This window comes from Xenopus tropicalis, chromosome 2 (genome assembly GCF_000004195.4).
Source record: "Xenopus tropicalis strain Nigerian chromosome 2, UCB_Xtro_10.0, whole genome shotgun sequence".
In the NCBI taxonomy this organism is placed as follows: Eukaryota; Metazoa; Chordata; class Amphibia; order Anura; family Pipidae; genus Xenopus; species Xenopus tropicalis.
Window position 1 is genome coordinate 10,256,767 of NC_030678.2, and position 21,877 is coordinate 10,278,643.

General features: G+C 42.3%; 1 protein-coding gene and 1 long non-coding RNA gene across 2 annotated transcripts; both read right to left on the bottom strand.

Moving 5' to 3' along the window:
- Positions 1 to 4,726: 4,726 nt before the first annotated feature.
- Positions 4,727 to 7,126, bottom strand: LOC116408660. Its single transcript, XR_004221127.1, has 3 exons — positions 6,984 to 7,126; positions 5,851 to 6,003; positions 4,727 to 5,570 (listed from the first exon to the last, which is right to left on the bottom strand). It is a non-coding gene; the product is annotated as an uncharacterized LOC116408660 (long non-coding RNA).
- An 846-nt stretch (positions 7,127 to 7,972) lies between these two features.
- Positions 7,973 to 10,866, bottom strand: LOC116408580 (transmembrane protease serine 2-like). The gene is made up of 4 exons (XM_031896177.1): positions 10,689 to 10,866; positions 9,240 to 9,408; positions 8,529 to 8,704; positions 7,973 to 8,118 (listed from the first exon to the last, which is right to left on the bottom strand). Exons 1-4 carry the CDS (start codon positions 10,864 to 10,866, stop codon positions 7,973 to 7,975), a joined length of 669 nt encoding a protein of 222 aa, XP_031752037.1.
- Between the last annotated feature and the right edge of the window lie 11,011 nt (positions 10,867 to 21,877).

The window sequence follows — 21,877 nt, forward strand, 5'->3', positions numbered from 1 at the left end:
AAAAGCATGTCTGGTAGCTGACATTGTCACAACACTGGAAATTATTTTCACTTTTGCTGCGGCATGCCTACCATCAGCCCCCCTCATTATTTGGATCCTAAAGTATGTATAGTATAACTGAAATATAAGCAGATGGGCTGTAGTTATATGGACATGCCTACCACAAAGCAAAGACTCACCGCCGAGTACAGGGTATAGTAGGAAATATACAGTTCAGAATGACTATTGTCAATTCTAAAATGTCAGTAATACGCCCAGAGCATTGATACAGCAAAAAGGTATTCAAATTGGCAGATGCTTACTAGGCATGATGGTTGTCTGGCCACAGAAACATAATTATTTGTTCCGCTGGTAGCAACCCCAAGGCTCCGAGCATTTATACCAATACCTAGTCAAGCTGTAAATCCTATGCTACCAAATACCTAGGAGCTCGGGGAACCCAGATCATTACAAATCATAGCCAACCCTATGGCTTGCTGCTGCCCATGGCTAGCACATTAACAGGCTAAAGCCTATTCCCAGCTTACTGCAGTACACACATTTTACCTTCAACTAAAACACAGGTTCCGAAACACGAAGAGCGACCCCCAAGACACTTTGTAAAAAATTTACAAGTATTCTGATAAAAGAGAAATAAATTTTACACAACCATTACCTTACTGGTGCCGCACTGTTGGAGCCCAGGTTTGGAATGGAGAAGCCACCGCACCTCCAGCTGATTAACTGATTGCATTCATATGAGGCTGATTCAATTGGCCCGATCTCAGAGGTTACTCAAGAACTCTGCCCTGCATCCTGGAACACATTCAGCCGCATCACTTCTATGCATGGACCTATCCAGAGAGACTGCAAAGCCCAAACGGTTGATACAATATGGCCATTATGTAACCAGCATAGAACTGGTACTATACTTTTGAAAATGATTAAAAGTAGTGATGAGCAAATTTTTTCACCAGGCATGGATTCACCAGGCATGGATTTTTCTAGCGTTTTGCGAATTTTTCCCTGAAGCGAAACGGGACAGATTCACTCATCACTAATTGAAAGTACAAAAGGAACAACTTGACACACGTACAAGTAAAACACTATTGATAGGACACTTAAATCTTAAGACTGTGGCTAGAAATGTTTAGCTATGTGTTTTGAGCCCTTGTACCAGCCCAAAGCCACCAAAGCTCTATAGGAATAAAGCCCCATGCCCCTGAATATGCCCACAGTAGCTCTCCATCTTCTGCCTTGCCCAACTACTGCACATGCTCAGTCTGCTCTTGGCTGATGTCACTGACCACTAAAATCTATAGAAAAGCAGTAAGAACAAGGCTCTGATCTGTCTCCCCTCATCAGAAAACGAAGTACAGTATGTGCAAAACTGGGAAACTGAACTATATTCAGTATATCCTCATCAAGATAAAGCTGCCCAAGAATCTACAAAATTACTTAAAAAGCATAAACAATATTTTTTTCAACAGTTTCTTGAGGAGCCAACCAGAAATTATGCTATACTGAAACTATTGATTATGAAATGGATAGAATTTCAAATGATATTATCAGTACTGTTCTCAATTTATTCCCTTAAGAAGCAAATGTAAGAGCATTAAGAACCACCCTACGTGGCTTAATTCAGAAGTTAATGAAGTTTATAGGAAAAGTCAGAGGGCTCAGAAGCCGACTTAATGAACATTATAACAAATGTTGGAAAGCAGCAATCAGGAACACAATGGTAGAAAATGAGGAACTGATTGAGACACGAGCTGTGACTAATCCCCAAGTTGAGAGTGTAGCCACATTACATAATGGAAATGCATAGGTTATAAATAGTGATGTGAGAATCTGTCCCTTTTTCCCTCTGAAGCAAATTGGTGAGCCTTCAGATGTTTTTTTTTTTTTATTCATCATAGAATCAAAAGCAATAAAAGCTTTGAATATAATATGAATATAATATTGCACTTATTCAGAATAAAACAACCACAGTTTCTGACAACCCAGTCCCCATGAGAGCTTCAATACCTGCTGTCCAACTTCTGCGGTACTGAGGGCCGGAATTTCTCTAGCATACATTTATCTATTAAGAAGCCAGTTTTGACCACTCCCTCTTTTTAAGCCACACCCACTTCAAACCATACCCATACTCATTCCCCATACCCATGGTGGTAGTGCAGCAAAAACCCAAATGCTTGGTCCTCACTGCGGGGATATCAACCGACATTCATATGTGAAATAATTCTACTATGTCATATTAAAACATACCCTTAAATCCATGTACCTCCATCTCCTCTGTGGATAGCACAGCAACCCCCAGCACATAATTACGCACCTTAGGGATCATGGCTATTTCCAACTGCTAACAAATTCCCAGAACGAACCCTTGTAAGGTTAACCTCCCACGGGCAGCATAGGGCAGGCAGAGTTTGGCATACACAGACAGCATAGGGCAGGCAGAGTATGGCACACACAGGCAGCATAGGACAGGTAGATTATGGCACACACAGGCAGCATAGGGCAGGCAGTGCTGCCTGTGTGTGCCATACTCTGTCTGCCCTATGCTGCCTGTGTGTGCCATACTCTGCCTGCCCTATGCTGCCTGTGTGTGCCATACTCTGCCTGCCCTATGCTGCTTGTGTGTGCCATACTCTGCCTGCCCTATGCTGCCTGTGTGTGCCATACTCTGCCTGCCTTATGCTGCCTGTGTGTGCCATACTCTACCTGCCCTATACTCCCTGTGCGTGCCATACTTTGTCTGCCCTACCCTGCCTGTGTGTGCCATACTCTGCCTGCCCTATGCTGCCTGTGTGTGCCATACTCTGTCTGCCCTATGCTGCCTGTGTGTGCCATACTCTGTCTGCCCTACCCTGCCTGGGCAGGTAGCATATGGCATACACAGGTAGGGTAGGGCAGGCAGAGTATGGCACACACAGGCAGCATAGGACAGGCAGAGCATGGCACACACAGGCAGCATAGGGCAGGCAGAGTATGGCACACAGACAGGCATCATAGGGCAGGTAGAGTATGGCACACACAGGCAGCATAGGGCAGGAAGAGTGCTGCCTGTGTGTGCCATACTCTGTCTGCCGTATGCTGCCTGTGTGTGCCATACTCTGCCACACTCTGCCTGTCCTATGCTGCCTGTGTGTGCCATACTCTGTCTGCCCTATGCTGCCTGTGTGTGCCATACTCTGCCTGCTCTACCCTGCCTGTGTGTGCCATACTCTGCCTGCCCTACGCTGCCTGTGTGTGCCACACTCTGCCTGCCCCATGCTGCCTGTGTGTGCCATATTCTGCCTTCCCTATGCTGCCTGTGTGTGCCATACTCTGCCTGTCTTATGCTGCCTGTGTGTGCCATACTCTGCCTGCCCTACCCTGCCTGTGTGTGCCATATGCTACCTGCCCTATGCTGCCTGTGTGTGCCATACTCTGCCTTCCATACCCTGCCTGTGTTTGCCATACTCTGTCTGCCCTATGCTGCCTGTGTGTGCCATACTCTGTCTGCCCTATGCTGCCTGTGTGTGCCATACTCTGCCTACCTTATGCTTCCTGTGTGTGCCACACTCTGCCTGCCCTATGCTGCCTGTGTGTGCCATACTCTGTCTGCCCTATGCTGCCAGTGTGTGCCATACTCTACCTGCCTTATGCTGCCTGTGTGTGTGCCATGCTCTGTCTACCCTATGCTGCCTGTGTGTGCCTGCAGCATAGGCCAGGAAGTACATACAATGTCTGAGTTGTGAACAGGAGAACAATGTGGGTGATTACAGCCTGAGCCTGAGGTGTGAACACTGCAGGGGGTGAACAATGCAGGGATTGAAAGGTGGGAACACCAAAGGGGATTACATGTTTAAACAATACAGGGGGATTACAGCTTGAATCTGAGGTGAGAACCATGCAGGGGGCCAGTTAATCTCAGTACCATTTAAAGCTTACTCAAAGGTAAACCATCAAAGCAGCCAGACAGGCGGGGGGTCACACAGAGGGGGGTCGGCCCGCAGGCTGCCAGTTGGATAACACTGCTCCTATATATCACTCAACCCTAGCATCACACAGGTGTCACTTTACAATTAGGTTTTCTGAGGCCCCACTACAGCATTTGCCTTCTGTCTAACAGATATTGTTCTATTTTGACTTTTAGTTTTTTTCTTTCTTTGGTTATGCGATATAGATTCAATGAGAATCCCAGCTGATGTGAGTAAATCCGGCTCCCTGTTCTCTGTTCCTGCAATTGGAGTTGGGAGCAATAAGCACAGTTTCCCAGCACTGAACAAGTCTGTCCCTTTATCCCCATGTCTGATTCCTGTGCCATATAATGAAGAGAAAATGACAGACTTGTTCAGTGCTGGGAAACTGTGCTTATTGCTCCCAACTCCAATTGCAGGAACAGAGAACAGGGAGCCGGATTTACTCACATCAGCTGGGATTCTCATTGGGGGATTTCTTGCATTTTAATGCAGCCGCTGGCCCTTGAGATTTTGGGGAAAGTTTTATTGTGCAATATTGCTTTAAGAATTCAACCCTGATGTTGCTGGACTACAGCTCCCAGCATCCCCCACCCTTCATTATATGTTACATTATTCTGGGGTTTGTAGTCCAGCAACAGCTGAGTAAAGTTTGCTTGAGTAGTGCAACAGGGTTTACATCCCCTTTAAAAAAGTTAATAGACACTGTGAAGTCTAAGAAAATATAAAGTTGCTTATTAAACACCCGAAAGTGAAGTACACGCTATACATTAACTGATTCATACACAAAGTTTTATTTTAAAAGTTGGATCAGGAGTCAAAATACAAATCAATCAGGTTTGAATATGGTGAGATAAAATGAAAACATAAAACAAAATCCCAGTTGTCTGCGTGCCATTTCATTTACATTTGCTACACAATGTGACTTTATTAATGCCGATTGGTTTAGACTTACATTTGCTTTCATTAGGCAAAACCTGTTTCATGCCCCCCCCCCAAATAATAAAGACAGTTTAATACATTCAGTAGAGTCTAATACTCTGGGGAGCAGAATGTTTGCACCTTAACTCATTGGCTGCTTCTACTTTATACGTTGGGAAGAAGTGAGGGGACATTCAGTTGTGGTTGTGCAAAAATGGGCCCACTTGTTGGAGAAATTGAAGCCACTCAGTAGGTGCTGTACGGCCAACATTATCATGGCGGTATCTTTGATTTGCTTCAATAGGCACCGCTCCAAAAGAATGGGCATCAAGTAACGTGTGGTTAATAAAGACTGGTCTTAAAGCAACATCAACGTCTCTGTATCCGAGGGGTCCGATCAAAACTCCCTGACAAGACCACATGGTACTTTATTGAGAGAAAGCTCTGTATATACCAGGGCTGGGGCAAGAGAAAGGGAGCTGTCCTGCAATGAGAGATGTGAGTGGAGGTTGAAGAACAGCTGGAGGCCCATGGGTTGGACGGTTAAACAGTATAATATGTCCTTTATGCTTTTATTTCTTTGTATTGCCAAGCAAGCCCTCTGGTTCTGGGACCTCAGCGGAAATGCTGTGTTCTCTCAATATCATAGGCTTTTAATCTGAATCATCAGAATCAAATCACAAAGATCACTGATCAACTGTAAGTCTGCAACAGAGAAAAAACAATCGATGTTAATAGGCAAAAGAAACAGGTTGCATTAAAGGGGCTGTAAACCCAATCATAACGCTGCCCCACTGCGCCCCCTAGCTTTGCTATAGAAGCTGCCAAAAAATTAAATTATAGAGGCAATAAAATGCCAACTGTATGCCTGGGCACTGCTCTGGTCATGTTCTAAGGATCTATTGCAGGGATAACACATTGAGATGGCAAGTTTAGAAAGGAAAATGCCCCAATTGAAATCAAATGTAAGAAAAGGATTCCTTACCCTCATCTGTAAATATATCCATTCCACAAACATGGCCATATTCCCATATACACCAGGTTTATTGGGTTGGGCACATCCGACCCCCCAGCTGGTGTCACCAACAAGCCACCAAGTGCCATTTGTTTTGGTTACTAACGGTCCCCCGGCGTCCCCCTATGAAACGAAAACAGATCATTTAGAAAGCATTTCATTTAGTGCAAATGGAACCCTGTACTTATAGGGGCACATTTACTAACCCACGAACGGGCCGAATGCGGCCGATTGCGTTTTTTTCGCAATGATCGGTAATTTTGCAATTTTTTTCGCCGTCTTTACGATTTTTGCGTAAAAACGCGAGTTTTTCGGCGTCTTTACGATTTTTGCGTAAAAACGCGAGTTTTTCGTAGCCATTACGAAAGTTGCGCAAAGCCGCGATTTTTTCGGACCATTAACACTTGCGCGCAAAGTCGCGCCTTTTTCGTAGCGTTAAAACTTAAAAGGCGCGAGGTTTCGCGCAAGTTTTAACGCTACGAATGGCTACGAAAAACTCGCGTTATTACGCAAAAATCGTAAAGATGCCGAAAAACTCGCGTTTTTACGCAAAAATCGTAAAGACGCCGAAAAACTCGCGATTTTACGCAAAAATCGTAAAGACGCCGAAAAAAATCGCAAAAAATACGAAAAAATCGCAAAATGTTCGTTTCCAATCGGAATTTTTCCAATTCGGATTCGAAATCGTGTCTTAGTAAATCAGCCCCATAGTGTGGCAAACACATTGCACAGTTAAAGGACAAGTAAAGCCCCATTTGCTTATGGGGTGACAGTATGTGAGCAAAGGCACAGCATCTTGCACATACGCAGCAGCATAAGGTTTTTGGATGTTACGGCACTATTGTACAGGTTTTATTACTGTGAATATTTATTTATACCAATATATATATATGTGTGTGCCCCTGTTTGTACCAATACTGTATTGCTCAAATGTATAGAACTGTGTACACAGTAGTGGTGCATAAATAAAATGTATATACTGTATGTATATATGTAGGAATACTTGCGCTTCACAAAGTTGCATATTTACACCCTTATATCACATAGTAATGTGACTGCTCTTTATAAATGAGGCTCAATGTGTAGCAAATAGTGACCCATACCTGGCAGGAACCTATCCGCCCGTATAGACCATCAGCACATAGCATAGAAGGTGTAATGCTCCCATTATATACATGGGACTGATTGCACACGTGCGAGGGAACCAATTGCACCTCGGCATACTGCAGAGTCCTAGCAATGTTATCTGGAAATAAAGTTTTTTAAAAAACGTTAAAACCGAGTTCTGAGGCTGAGGGGGGTTTCCAGTAACCTATGATAACAGAAATGAAAAAGAAAAAAATGACTGGTGCATTAAAGGGGCAGTATTCCCTCTTGTTCAAAATGAATCCAATGAATAGGGCTTGTGCAGAACTAATTACTCTAATTAAAAAAAGATAATGGTTTTTGTTATTTCTTGAGAAACTGAAGCCACTCCATGTTTGGTGCTTGTGAGGCAGGTAATTCAATAACCAGTATGGAACCTTCTCTTTTAAGCCTTTGTTGTGACTGTTTTGTTAACAAGAGTTCATCCCAGTAGGGGGATTATCTGTAGGAATCTTATTATCTAATATACTGTACCCACTTCTCATTTGTAATCCGACACAAGAGGATCTATAGAAAGTTCCTTGTTTATAATATATATATATATAATACTATAAGCCATCTTTAAATTGTCCATGTGGGCTTCCGTCTGTGAGGGAAATGACTTCGAACATACTGTATATATAACAGTGAAACTGACCGCACAGCAGGTCAACTGCTAAATGAAAAATACAACTTTGTTCAGTTCTGAAAATTATTTTTGAATAAAGACCGTCACAATATCATGAGTGTTTGCAGTTTAGCACTTCCCATATCTAAGATGGCGTTAATAAGATGGCCTGGAATGGGTTGGGTGCCAGCGGGTGCCCATAATACAATGTGGATACTGACTGGGCAGCAGATGTAGTTGGGGTGCTTGTTACCCATGGATCCAAACTGGAAGAGTATTTTCTCTCCTTCCCCCCTTGCTTTCTGCTATATTCTATGTACTTTGACATATACATTTATATCAGTCATTGTACCAGGATTCAAAAACTTTAAACTTGGACCTTTTCTTACCTCCTTGAGAGGTTGTACCCCAACCAGATATCCAACATTGTGTGCCGGCCTCCCAGAACATTCCGGCATTGGGTAAGCACACCGGCTGGGTGTTATCTGAAATAATAAGGATTTCAAGATCAGACATGGGGATAAAGGGACAGACTTGTTCAGTGCTGGGAAACTGTGCTTATTGCTCCCAACTCCAATTGCAGGAACAGAGAACAGGGAGCCGGATTTACTCACATCAGCTGGGATTCTCATTGGGGGATTTCTTGCATTTTAATGGGGATTTGGGGGAAAGTTTTATTGTGCAATATTGCTTTAAGAATACAACCCCCATGTTGCTGGACTACAGCTCCCAGCATGCCTCACCCTTCATTATATGTTACATTATTCTGGGGTTTGTAGTCCAACAACAGCCGAGTAACGTTTGGTTGAGAAGGGCAGCACAAAATGCTCTTCTCAGCCGTATATTGAATAACACATTGGATGTAGGAACCTCTTACACATGTTGCTGTACTTACAGTTAAATGTAATTTTATCTGTCAGTTTCATTAGGGCGATGTCGTTATCATTATTAGAAGAATTATAACCAGGGAACACAATGATCCTCTCTACAGAATAGCCATTGGCATCAGAGTAACTTGGCAGGGTCAGAGCCCCAGCGAAAACCTTCCAACCAGAAGTACTTGAACGAGATCTAACAGGGAAACAAGAGCTTGTGATTATCGCTTCTCAGATGTTTTTTTTAAACATTAAAAAACTATCTAAATAAAAAATGTTCCTCCCCAAACCATTCCCACTTCACCATTGGCTAGTAATATATGGGCATTAATACTGATATATGGTAGTTGCAATTACCGAGCAGTATTACTCAGAACTCATGGGAACTCGTTGATAAAATCATTTCATAGCCAATTAGTTTCATATTCACTAGCCAGGAGCCATTTAGGCAAATCCTCCTTCTGTCTAAGGGTTTGTCATTAGTGAAGGCCGAATCTCCCCACATTCTTATATATGGCATTTAATAGAGGAGCTGTAACTGTATATTCAAAGAATGGATCAAGCTAGAGGCCCATTTGGTTTCTGAATCCAACTAATTGCTCTCATTAAACCAGAAATCTATCTGGCTTACTCTAGATCCATTTGAGAAAGTATATAGTTCTATGAAACTCAGCCCCTGGGAAATGCTTAAAAGAAAAAATGACTGCGATGACTGAGCTGCGCCAACTTACCCATATACACAATGAGCTGCCGTCACTATCCACTTGGGGGAAATGATGGACCCACCGCATAAAAGTCCTGTTTTGTACCGTAGACCAACGTGCCACGGCCAGTTTCCTGGGGCAGCATTAGCTCCTCCTACTTTATGATTGGCTACACTGTTATATGATACACCGGAGCCTGTGGGTAAGGGAATTAAAGCCATGAGGGTGAAATCATCAGCAAAAAAGGGTCAGGCAAAGGAAACTGAAAGAATGACAATATTAAAGCATACATACATACTGTATAGGGGCGTTTACCTATCCCCTTTATAACCCAGATACCCCAAGTCTTGCCTTCAGTTCAACCCAAGGTGCTAACAAGGTGTGTGTATGGGCAAAGATGTCTCCACACATGGAGATCTAGACACACGACATGGCAGCTTGAGAGAATATAGGCAACAGGCTAATATATATGGCCCAAAGGAAAATAAGACCAATGTCCCAACAAGGGATCTTCAAAAGGTGATATAATCATGGTCTTTTATAGGAGGAAAGTATTTTCAAGTAGTAGAGGCCCAGGATTGGCTGGGAAAGATCTGGGAAGTAGGTCTCAGTAGGTTCTTAAATGTCTGTTTGGCATTTTTGGAAGCACCCAACGAGGGGTAGGAGGTAACAGAACTCTGAGGCAGGACACCTCAATAGGGAAAGACTGCGCATCTAAGTAAAGGTGGCTATACACTGTAAAGGTCCCCATACACGGGCCAATAGTAATAGGCCTGTGTATGGGCACTTCAGACAGGCCTGCCCAACCGATATCTGGCCTGAAATCGGCCAGATGTCGATTGGGCAGGTTAGAAAATCTAGTCGGATCGGGGGCCGCATCGGCTTGTTGATGCGATCCCCGGACCGACTTTACCTATACCCGTCATTATAATTACCCTGGATTCTGCTAATATCGCCCACCCGTAGGTGATGATGACGCCAAGCGAGTTGATCTTATGGTGTATGGGGACCTTAAGATCCACTTGTTTGATGAGGTCGCCAAGTGAGCGGATCTTCTCCCAATATTCCCCACCTACTGGTGGGTGATATTGGGCTAATTTGATTGAATGAAATCAGCAGGCATAGGCACCGTTGGTTGGGGGAGCACATAAACGAGTCCATACAGCCCCCGTTCCGATCGAAAAATTAAACCTGCCAGATCGATATCTGCCTGATTTCACATTTGTTTTTCATTTTGATGGCTCTGGGTGGGATTTCCATGATTTGCTGCCTTTGGGGTCCCCTAAGAAGATGAACAAAGCAGAAGAGTAAAAGCCTCTGATCCACATCTGCACCCAAAAAGGTCAGCCGGAGAGTCTGAGGTATTTGACACTTAGGTCCCTTTATCCCTGATCTTTAATAATTCATTTAATTAATAGACACAAAAAATAAAAAGTTACATTAAATGCTGTATTGTGAATGTGAATCATTCCTTACCGCAATTCTGTTCATCGTCTCCATAAGGGCAGTCGGGTACCCCATTACATATCTGGTTGGTGCTGATACAGACGCTAGAGTAGTTACAGGAGATTTTGCAGGTTGGTGGGTTTAGGAGGACTAGGAGCGCTGAGGCTATAGAAAAAATATACTCTTTATACCATTTGTTGGAAAACATAAGTTTATTATAACAAGATCAGGGCAAAAACAACTTCAGAAAATCAGTGACTCAGTCCCAAGAACTCTCTCTGTATTTCCCACAATACTGGCTTAGGGGTATAAACCCTGCTGTACTGCTCAGCCATTCTTTGGTGTTGGACTACAAACCCCAGAATAATGTAACATATAATGAAGGGTGAGGCATGCTGGGAGCTGTAGTCCAGCAACATGGGGGTTGTATTCTTAAAGCAATATTGCACAATAAAACTTTTCCTAAACTTTCCCCAAATCTCAAGGGCCAGCGGCTGCATTAATATGCAAGAAATCCCCCAATGAGAATCCCAGCTGATCTGTGTAAATCCGGCTCCCTGTTCTCTGTTCCTGCAATTGTTGGAAGCTTTAAAGGGGTTGTAAACCCAGCCACAATGCTGTCCCCCTAGTTTTGCTATAGAAGTTGCTAAAAAACATCATTATAGATGCAAAAAATTCACCAATGAGAATTCTACTGATAAAAAACAATCTTCATTATAAATGCAAGAGAAGTGACCAATGAGAATGCTGATTCCCAGCACTGTGTCAGGCCCCTTGCTGGTACCTTACATATAGAGATAATGATGGCATTTTCCCGTCATTATATGGCACAGGAATCAGACATGGGGATAAAGGGACAGACTTGTTCAGTGCTGGGAAACTGTGCTTATTGCTCCCAACTCCAATTGCAGGAACAGAGAACAGGGAGCCGGATTTACTCACATCAGCTGGGATTCTCATTGGGGGATTTTTCACATTTTAAAGCAGCCGCCGGCCCTTGAGGTTTGGGGAAAAGTTTTTTTGTGCAATATTGCTTTAAGAATACAACCCTGATGTTGCTGGACTACAGCTCCCAGCATGCCTCAGCCTTATTATTTGTTACATTATTCTGGGATTTGTAGTCCAGCAACAGCTGAGTAACGTTTGGTTGAGCTGTGCAGCAGGGTTTACTGCCCCTTTAAACCCTTTGTGTCCTAATTTGAATACACAATTTAGGATTTGCATTCAGTTTGGGGTTCAGCCGAATCCCAAAATAGTGGATTTTGTGCATTCCCAGCTACATCACTTGGGAAGTAAGTTCACATGAAGAGATTTGGTCTTTTATCCCATGTTGAAAATAAGCCAGTTTGTACTCAAAATGTGTCCTGCCATTTTTATTTTTTAAAATATCTAATGTTCTAAATTGAACTTACTGGCCAGCACACATATATATATATAATAGCATCTATTGTAAAGCACTTGCACTCGTGGGCGTGTTCAGAAATGACCCGTATACTGTAAATTAAACTCTAAGCTCATTAATGGCAATTAAGTGCAATGTACAGCATATTAAAGGGGAACTCCACCCAAACACAACTTTTTGAAAAGAAAACATAATTTCAAGCAACTTTGCAATATACATCAATTAAAAGATACGCAGCCTTTTCATGATGTTTAATGTAATAATCTGGTTTGGAACAGTTCCATAAGCCCTGCCCCCTGTTCCCTAAGCCCCTCCCCCTGTTCCCCTGCTGATCTGGCCGACCACTTTGTGACTCAAATAAAATGTAACAGTAGTCGCCTCCCCTCAGCCTGCCTTCAGCCTGCATCCTCCCAATCCCACAATTCCCTGCTGCACACATGATGCCAACAAGGAAAGGCACATCCCAGTGCAATGCATTGTGGGTTATGTAGTTCCTGCATGCCGTCTGTAAGCTGTGGGGAAGTTGTTACAGTCTGTAACATCAGTGTTTTAGTCCCTCCTCCCCTGCCAGGATTACAAATGATGCAGATAGAGAAGAACAGTTTTGCAGCTGGATTTCAGCATATAAAATGGTATTTATTCCTACTGTTTGAAGGAACAGATTACAGGGATAGGGATATTAGGGGTTTCTGTGTTGTGTGGGGCTCTTTAACACATTTTGATTTGAAAGTTCCCCTTTAATGGGCAGGAGAGTGCTGTACTTCCTGCCACTAACCAGGAAATAAGTTCAGGGATCCATTTGCCCAGTGCGCCTGCTCATGCTTTGTTTTGTGCCAACTTAATTGCACTTAAATGGCCTGTAAGGAAACTGCGCAACTCCGCCTCCACAACAATAAGAACAATGTAGATACAAAGACTTTTGCAATCAAAACTTGAGTCAGTTTTTTGCTGACACCCACCCCTAACCAATCAGCTGCCTTACCACCCCTAACCAATCAGCTGCCTTACCCCCCCTAACCAATCAGCTGCCTTACCCCCCCTAACCAATCAACTGCCTTACCACCCCTAACCAATCAACTGCCTTACCACCCCTAACCAATCAACTGCCTTACCACCCCTAACCAATCAACTGCCTTACCACCCCTAACCAATCAACTGCCTTACCCCCCCTAACCAATCAACTGCCTTACCACCCCTAACCAATCAACCGCCTTACCACCCCTAACCAATCAGCCACCTTACCTCCCCTAACCAATCAACTGCCTTACCTCCCCTAACCAATCAACCGCCTTACCACCCCTAACCAATCAACTGCCTTACCACCCCTAACCAATCAACTGCCTTACCTCCCCTAACCAATCAACTGCCTTACCATCCCTAACCAATCAACTGCCTTACCCCCCCTAACCAATCAACTGCCTTACCCCCCCTAACCAATCAACTGCCTTACCACCCCTAACCAATCAACCTCCTTACCACCCCTAACCAATCAGCCGCCTTACCTCCCCTAACCAATCAACTGCCTTACCTCCCCTAACCAATCAACTGCCTTACCACCCCTAACCAATCAACCGCCTTACCACCCCTAACCAATCAACCGCCTTACGACCCCTAACCAATCAACTGCCTTACCACCCATAGGTTGGTACTTAATCATAGGGAATAACTGTGCCTACAAACCTCTTTCCCAAAGATACTCCCCCCCCCCATCTTGTGCGGATGTAGAAGGTTAGTAATATGGCAAATACAAAATATTGGATGGGTACAAAGACTTATTTCAGCTCAGTAATTGGCAGAGGATTCACAGCAATAATTAGCCATTCATATCCCCAACAACACATGCTAAAGACAAGCAGGCATTTCTACCAATTTCTTTTATTCATGAAAATCACTTACTACGAATCTCAGGTGGTAAACTTTTTAGAGGTACAAGGTCCAACTGGTCAATATATTCTCTAATGGGGTAGGGTCTTGGGGCTGGCCGCCCATCAGTAGGCACCGCAGGCTGGCCCTTCTTATTTGTGTTCAGCTGGATAACATACTGTGTTTAGCAAAACACACACACAAAATATGACAATAATTAGTCATTTGAGATGGACTATGTAAAAATTCTAAATGTTGAAGGATGTGTACATAACCCAACCCAGAGTCGGACGGGGTGACAGGGCCCTCAGCGCACCCCAAGCCTACTAGGGGCAACTGCCTCAGCCCCCAAATTGCAAACAGAGGACTCTTTGGCAATGTAAAGTCAGAATTAGCTTTTGTCACTTGCAATGTGACAAATAAAGTTTCATGCAATAAATGTGACTTTGTTGCTAAGGTTGCCACCGGTCCAGTTTTGACCCGGACAGCCTGGTTTTCGGTAGGCCTCTCCAGGTCAAAACTGCCTGTCTGGTTTTCCCAATTTTAAAAACTGGGCAGGATTCTCAAAGATTGACGCGGTGATTGGCCGATCATAGCCCGTCCTCTTGACGACAGTGGCTCGCCCTGTGATGTCACAGCCCCGCCCAATTATGTCACGCCCTGCATCCCTGCCCGGAGTTCCCAAGCAGGAGAGGTGGCGACCCTATTGCTTTCAATTTCTAATACTTACAAAGTCCTACCTTCTAACCCCATTAGAACTAGGAAAATGTATCAGTTGATAAAAGAAGGAGTTCATACTAATGAACAAGAGCCCACCTTTCTAAAGGTGGAACATCTGGTTACAGCCATATTCCATCAACTTCCAAAAATGTATAAAGCCACAAAACCACCATTGGGACATCTTATTGTGGCTGTAATAGGTATTTAGGTTTGTCCTATAGGAAGCCAGGGCCATACTTATAGGCACCCCAGGGCCCTGTCTAGGGTGGCATCTTAAGGGGGGATAGACCTCAGGGACCTATATATTTGACAGCTGGGGGTGTGAGGGTGCAGAATGCAGCATGTTCCAAGGAGTGACATCACTTCTGGCGGAAGTGACGTCACACGTGGAAGTGATGTGGGTGGCGTGTTTAGGCCCTAGGGTGGCACAGGACCCAAATACAGCGCTACAGGTAGTTAATGACCCATTAATGACCCAAAGTTCTTTACCAGTCTCCAAACATATTTACTTTAGATACATATATTCACCTACCAAATCGGATTCCATTTCAGTCTCAAAGTCAGAAGATCAAGAGCTGAAATTGTATAACCTGGAATTAAAGCACAGCGGATAGGGAATGTGTTAAAGAGCCGCACACAGCACAGATACCCCTAATACCTATCCCTGTAATCTGTTCCTTTAAACAGTAGGAATAAATCCCATTTTATATGCTGAAATCCAGCTGCAAAACAGTTCTACTCTGGCAGGGGAGGAGGGACTAAAACACTGATGTTACAAATTGTAACAACTTCTCCCCAGCTTACAGACAGCATGCAGGAACTAAAAAACCCACAATGCATTGCACTGGGATGTTCCTTTCCTTATTGACATCATGTGTGCAGCAGGGAATTGTGGGATTGGGAGGAGGCAGGCTGAAGGCAGGCCGAGGACAGGCGACTACTGTTACATTTTATTTGAGTCACAAAGTAGTCAGCCAGATCAGCAGGGGAACAGGGGCGGGGCTTAGGGAACAGGGGCGGGGCTTAGGGAACTGTTCCAAAAAACATGTTGTGTTTGGTCGGAGTTCCCCTTTAATGAAGTAATGGTGATTGCAGAAATGATACCATTGTTTTCAGGCTGGAGCTCGATCAACACTTTACTCAGCAAGTGCACCTTTGGTACGTTACTGGCACACCCAGAATTAATACAGAATAATCTTTGTGTTGATAATATCCTTGCAGGTGCATATCAAGCATTAAATATCAAAAGATAAACTCTTCTAACTTATAAAACATTGTATTAATACAGTAATAGTATAAAACATAATAGGGATTTGTAGTTAGACATTAAAGCCTTATGGCACAACAGAACAACTCCGTTTACTATTTAAAGGGACCCTGCCATGATTTTATGGGGCACTTTTTTTTACTAAATGACTCTTTAAATTATTTTTTACACTTTCATACACTTATTTACACTCATATACACACTTACACACTGTCACACAACTTTTACACATGTACACACATGTATACACAAACACTTTGGGGTTTTTTTTTTTTTTTTCATTTTACCACTTTGTTTTTAGTTTCTTTTACCTAAAAACTGTTTATTTTGACAGCGTGACTATTGGATCAAATATTCTGACCACTAATTACACTGTCATGTGACTGTTTTGTTGTTTCACTGATTTGCACAATTTTTGTGGTTTTATCGCATTTTATCCCTGTATAAGTGTTCCTGATCTGTTTTTAGCATAGCTTTGCCAGGTGTAACTTTGGTGTACAAAAATAACTTTACCTATTTTGAATTAATCAGAATGTGTACTTTCCAAAAATATATGGTTTTCTGGGGGTCTCTGTATAGTTAGGGGGGTTACTGCACATAATACGCTGTCAGGGGGCTCTGTGTGCAAAAGCTGAGCTGGCAGGCGAGAAATCCTTATGCGCTATTTTCATTTTGGGGTCAGTACATACCGCAGACTTTGGTATATCTATGCATATTGGGCATCAAACTGTTCAGTAGGCCTCTGGTGTTCCTATTTGGGGTGATTTGTCTTTGTACGCAAGAAATTGTGTGAGATAAATGCGGCAAATTGCAACATTTTTAGGCGATTTTCTGAAATGTCATAAAAACTAATAACTTTAGGAAAGCTTTGCAGATTGGTACTTTGGTGTAGAAAGGACTCTTTACCCTTGTTGGATTTGTCAGAATGTGTACTTTCCAAAAATATATGGTTTTGGGGGGGTCTCTGTATAGTTAGGGGAAGTTTCGGCACATAATACACTGACAGGGGGCTCTGTGTGCAAAAGCTGAGCTGGCAGGCGAGAAATCCTTATGCGCTATTTTCATTTTGGCATCAGTACATACCGCAGACTTGGGTATATCTATGCATATTGGGCATCAAACTGTTCAGTAGGCCTTAGGTGTTCCTATTTGGGGTGATTTGTCTTTATCTGATCTTTATCAAGAAATTGTGAGAGATAAATGCGGCAAATTGCAACATTTTTATGCAATTTTCTAAATTTCATATAAATCTGCAAACTTAGGAAAGCTTTACAGCTTGGTACTTTGGAGCAAAAAGAAATGTTTACCCATTATAGATTCGGGGGGATGTGTACTTTCCAAAAATATATGGTTTTCTGGGGTGAGCGTACTTTTTACTAGCTTTATCCCACATATAATGATGTAAATGTGTTGATTTTGCTGGAGCTGAAATGACAGAAATGATAGATCATATTGGGGTATGTTCACTTTGGGGCCCCTACATGCCACATACTTAGGTAAACCTATACATATTGGGCATCAAACTGTTCAGTGGACCCCTGGCGTTCATATTTAGGGTGTTTTATTTGGTTACTTTATGATCTGTAGGAGATAAGATACTATAGACTGGAAGCTTTGAAGCAATTTTTAAAAAAAAAATCACAAATTTTGATAAAAACCAATAACTTTAGGAAAGCATTGCGACTTGATAGTTTGGAGCAGACAGACAGTTCCACCTATTCTGTATTCCCCAGAATCTGTTCTTTCCAAAAATGTACAATTTTCTGGGATAAACCTTCTGTTAGTGGAATTTTTGTCCTTGAAATCTAAAGTATGCAACTTTCTGGAGCAGTGCTTTGGGAATATGGTAGGGTACTGCTGGGAGTTTGTGACCTATACAAGTGAGAAATCTCCATAAAACTATAAATATTTGGTATTGGCACGTTCAGGAGACATGGGACTTTCCAAATCATAAAAATTATAAAATAATTATAAAATTATAAAATAATTTTTGTTTCTAGTATGTCTGTTTATATTATGGAAACTTTGATTTTTTTGCATTTTTAGACATTTAGAAGCCTATATCTCGTTACAGAATTGGAATTACACAAAAATTCTACCATATTTTGAAAGCTTAGGTTGTTCTGAAAAAAAACGAAATATTGTTTTCCTGGGTAAACTAAAAGTCCCCCCAAGGAAAGGCCCCTAAAGTGAAACAGTGCAAAATGTTCCAAACCTGTCTGGCAATACAAGTTCCGCTTTGACCAAAACGGCTGGCGGTAAAAGGGTTAAGCTGCAATTTTGTTTCCAATGAAATCAAAACAAGCCCTGGTATTTTTCAATTCAAATAAAGTCTGGAAGACATAAAACAAGGAAAGGTGCTGGGACAAAGATCAAGGCAAAGGAACCTAAATTAAGATTGACACCAATCTTTACAACCATAGGGTATAAAATGGTCCGTACTTAACAGAGCATGATAACTTACTATCAAGTGAACTAACAGCTAAAAATTCACTTGCAATAACACCTCCTTGAACTGGTAAAAACAGTATGGGGAAAGACCCCTGTGGACCTCTGTAGAAAGCAAGATCTACACACACACCTGTATCTACAACAAAATGGGAACATTTTCCAGCTGAGCAGCATATATAGTACACCCAACACCATAATCCTGTCAGTTACCACAGGGCAATATGGATGAAGTGAAAAGGAAGGATAATCCAGAATGTATAGTAGATTGAGGTAGAACTCACCAGATACATGTGGAGGTTCAGGTTCTCAAGCCCCAAACCTTCAGCTTAGGGGGAGGTGATAGACACAATATATTCCAAAATTTCAATCTGACACAAAAAATCTGATGCAGTTAAAAAGGTGATGATTTCTTCAGTGAAAAGACATCTCAAAGGGCAAGCCTAATATGTTCAGTGCCTTATGGGGCAAGTGGGGCTTCCCCAACTGGTGCAACAGAAAAACTACGAACTACAAAGATTTGCCACTGATTTGCCTACTATCTGATACTGTAGAAACATAAAGTTGTCAGTTCTACAATTCCACTAAAACACATGCATGTATCTTGTCTGGCCACAGACCAACACAAGGCTCCCAGGTATTTATAACAATGACTAGTCAGGCGGTTAATCCTAAACTGGCAAATACCTAGGGGAACCCAGACCAATACAAATCATAGCCCAGGACCTGCACACTGACAGATAAAGTGCAGCCAAGTGCAGTACATACATTGTGGCTCCAAGTAGAACACGGGTCTCCATGTTTAATATATAAGCTATTGCTTCCTAGGAAGGCAACCGTATGAACTCAACTTCATCAGAAACCCGGAGAGTGACCCCCAAGGAAAGGCACCTTCTATAGAGATTCTAACACGTATTCTAATTAAGCAGAAATAAACGCTACACAACCATTACCTTACTGGTGCCGCACTGTTGGAGCCCAGGTTTGGAATGGAGAAGCCACCGCACCTCCAGCTGATTAACTGATTGCATTCATATGAGGCTGATTAAATTGGCCCGATCTCAGAGGTTACTCAAGAACTCTGCCCTGCATCCTGGAACACATTCAGCCGCATCACTTCTATGCAGGGATCTATCCAGAGAAACTGCAGAGTCCAATATGGTGCGCTGATTTTTTTTATGGGAAAAAAGAACATCCCCCATCTGCCTATAATCCCCTCTAATGTACTTGTACAGAGTAATCATGTCCCCTCGCAAGCGCCTCTTTTCCAGAGAAAACAACCCCAACCTCGACAGTCTCACCTCATAGTTTAACCCTTCCATCCCCTTTACCAGTTTAGTTGCAGTCTCTGCACTCTCTCCAGCTCATTAATATCCTTCTTAAGGACTGGAGCCCAAAACTGCCCCCCATACTCAAGGTGAGGCCTTACCAGGGACCTATAAAGGGGCAAAATTATGTTTTTATCACTTGAGTCAATGCCCTTTTTTATACAAGACAGCACTTTATTTGCTTTAGTAGCCACAGAATGACACTGCCTGGAATAAGACAACTTGTTATCAACAAAAACCCCTAGATCCTTCTCCATTAAGGAAACCCCCAACACACTACCATTCAGTAGATAGTTTGCGTTTATATTATTCCTACCAAAGTGCATAACTTTGCACTTATCAACATTGAACCTCATTTTCCAGTTTGCTGCCCAGTTTTCCAATTTTGTCAAATTGCTCTGCAAAGCGGCAGCATCCTGCATGGAACTTATAGTTTTGCACAATTTAGTGTCATCAGCAAAAATAGAAACAGTACTGTCTATGCCCACCTCCAGGTCATTAATAAACAAGTTAAAAAGCAAAGGCCCAAGGACTGACCCCTGCGGTACCCACTAACCACACTGGTCCAATTAGAAAATGTTCCATTTACCCCCACTCTTTGTACTCTATCCTTCAGCCAGTTCTCTATCCAATTACAAATATTATGTTCTAGGCCAATATTCCTTAATTTGATCATTAACCTTCTGTGAGGTACTGTATCAAACGCTTTAGCAAAGTCCAAGTAGATGACATCCACTGCCATTCCAGCATCAAGGTTCCTGCTCACCTCCTCATAAAAGGCGACTAAATTAGTCTGGCAAGATCTGTTACGCATAAAACCATGTGGCACAAACTAATAGTATTGTGAACTGCAATGTTATCTTACATATAGAGATAATTATGTCATTTTCCCGTCATTATATGGCACAGGAATCAGACATGGGGATAAAGGGACAGACTTGTTCAGTGCTGGGAAACTGTGCTTATTGCTCCCAACTCCAATTGTAGGAACAGAGAACAGGGAGCCGGATTTACTCACATCAGCTGGGATTCTCATTGGGGGATTTCTTGCATTTTAATGCAGCCGCTGCCAGTGGAGATTTGGGGAAAGTTTTGTTAAAGTTTTATTGTGCAATATTGCTTTAAGAATACAACCCTGATGTTGCTGGACTACAGCTCCCAGCAAGTTGGGTTGAGCAGTGCAGTGCTGCAGGGTTTACATGCCCTTTAACAATGACACTCTGAAGTCTAAAAAAAATATAAAGTTGCTTATTAAACACCCGAAAGTGAAGAACACGCTATATATTAACTGATTCATACAAAAAGTTTTATTTTAAAAGTTGGATCAAATGTCAAAATACAAAACAATCAGGTTTGAATATGGTGAGATAAAATGAAAACAAAATCACAATTGTCTGCGTGCCATTTCATTTACATAAAAATATGTGACTTTATTATTGCCAGTAGAATATCGCTAGTATCTCCCAAAAGAACTTCTGTCAATTGTTCTCTAGATTTGTATGAAAATATTATGTACAGCCAATTAACTAAAGTGACATTCTACAACAATTTCATAAAAGTATCCTGGCATGGGACCTATTATCCAGAATGCTCGGGGCCTAGGGTTTTCCGCATAAGGGATCTTTCCGTAATTTAGATCTCCATAACTTGTCTTCAAAAAATCAATAAAACATTAAATAAACCCAATAGGGCTGTTCTGCCCCAATAAGGGGTAATTATATCTTAGTTGGGATCAAGTACAGGTACTGTTTTATTATTACAGAGAAAAGGGAATCATTTAACCATGAAATAAACCCAATAGGGCTGTTCTGCCCCAATAAGGGGTAATTATATCTTAGTTGGGATCAAGTACAGGTACTGTTTTATTATTACAGAAAAAAGGGGATCATTTAACCATTAAATAAACCCAATAGGGCTGTTCTGCCCCAATAAGGGGTAATTATATCTTAGTTGGGATCAAGTACAGGTACTGTTTTATTATTACAGAGAAAAGGGGATCATTTAACCATTAAATAAACCCAATAGGGCTGTTCTGCCCCAATAAGGGGTAATTATATCTTAGTTGGGATCAAGTACAGGTACTGTTTTATTATTACAGAGAAAAGGGGATCATTTAACCATTAAATAAACCCAATAGGATTGTTCTGCCCCCAATAAGGGGTAATTATATCTTAGTTGGGATCAAGTACAG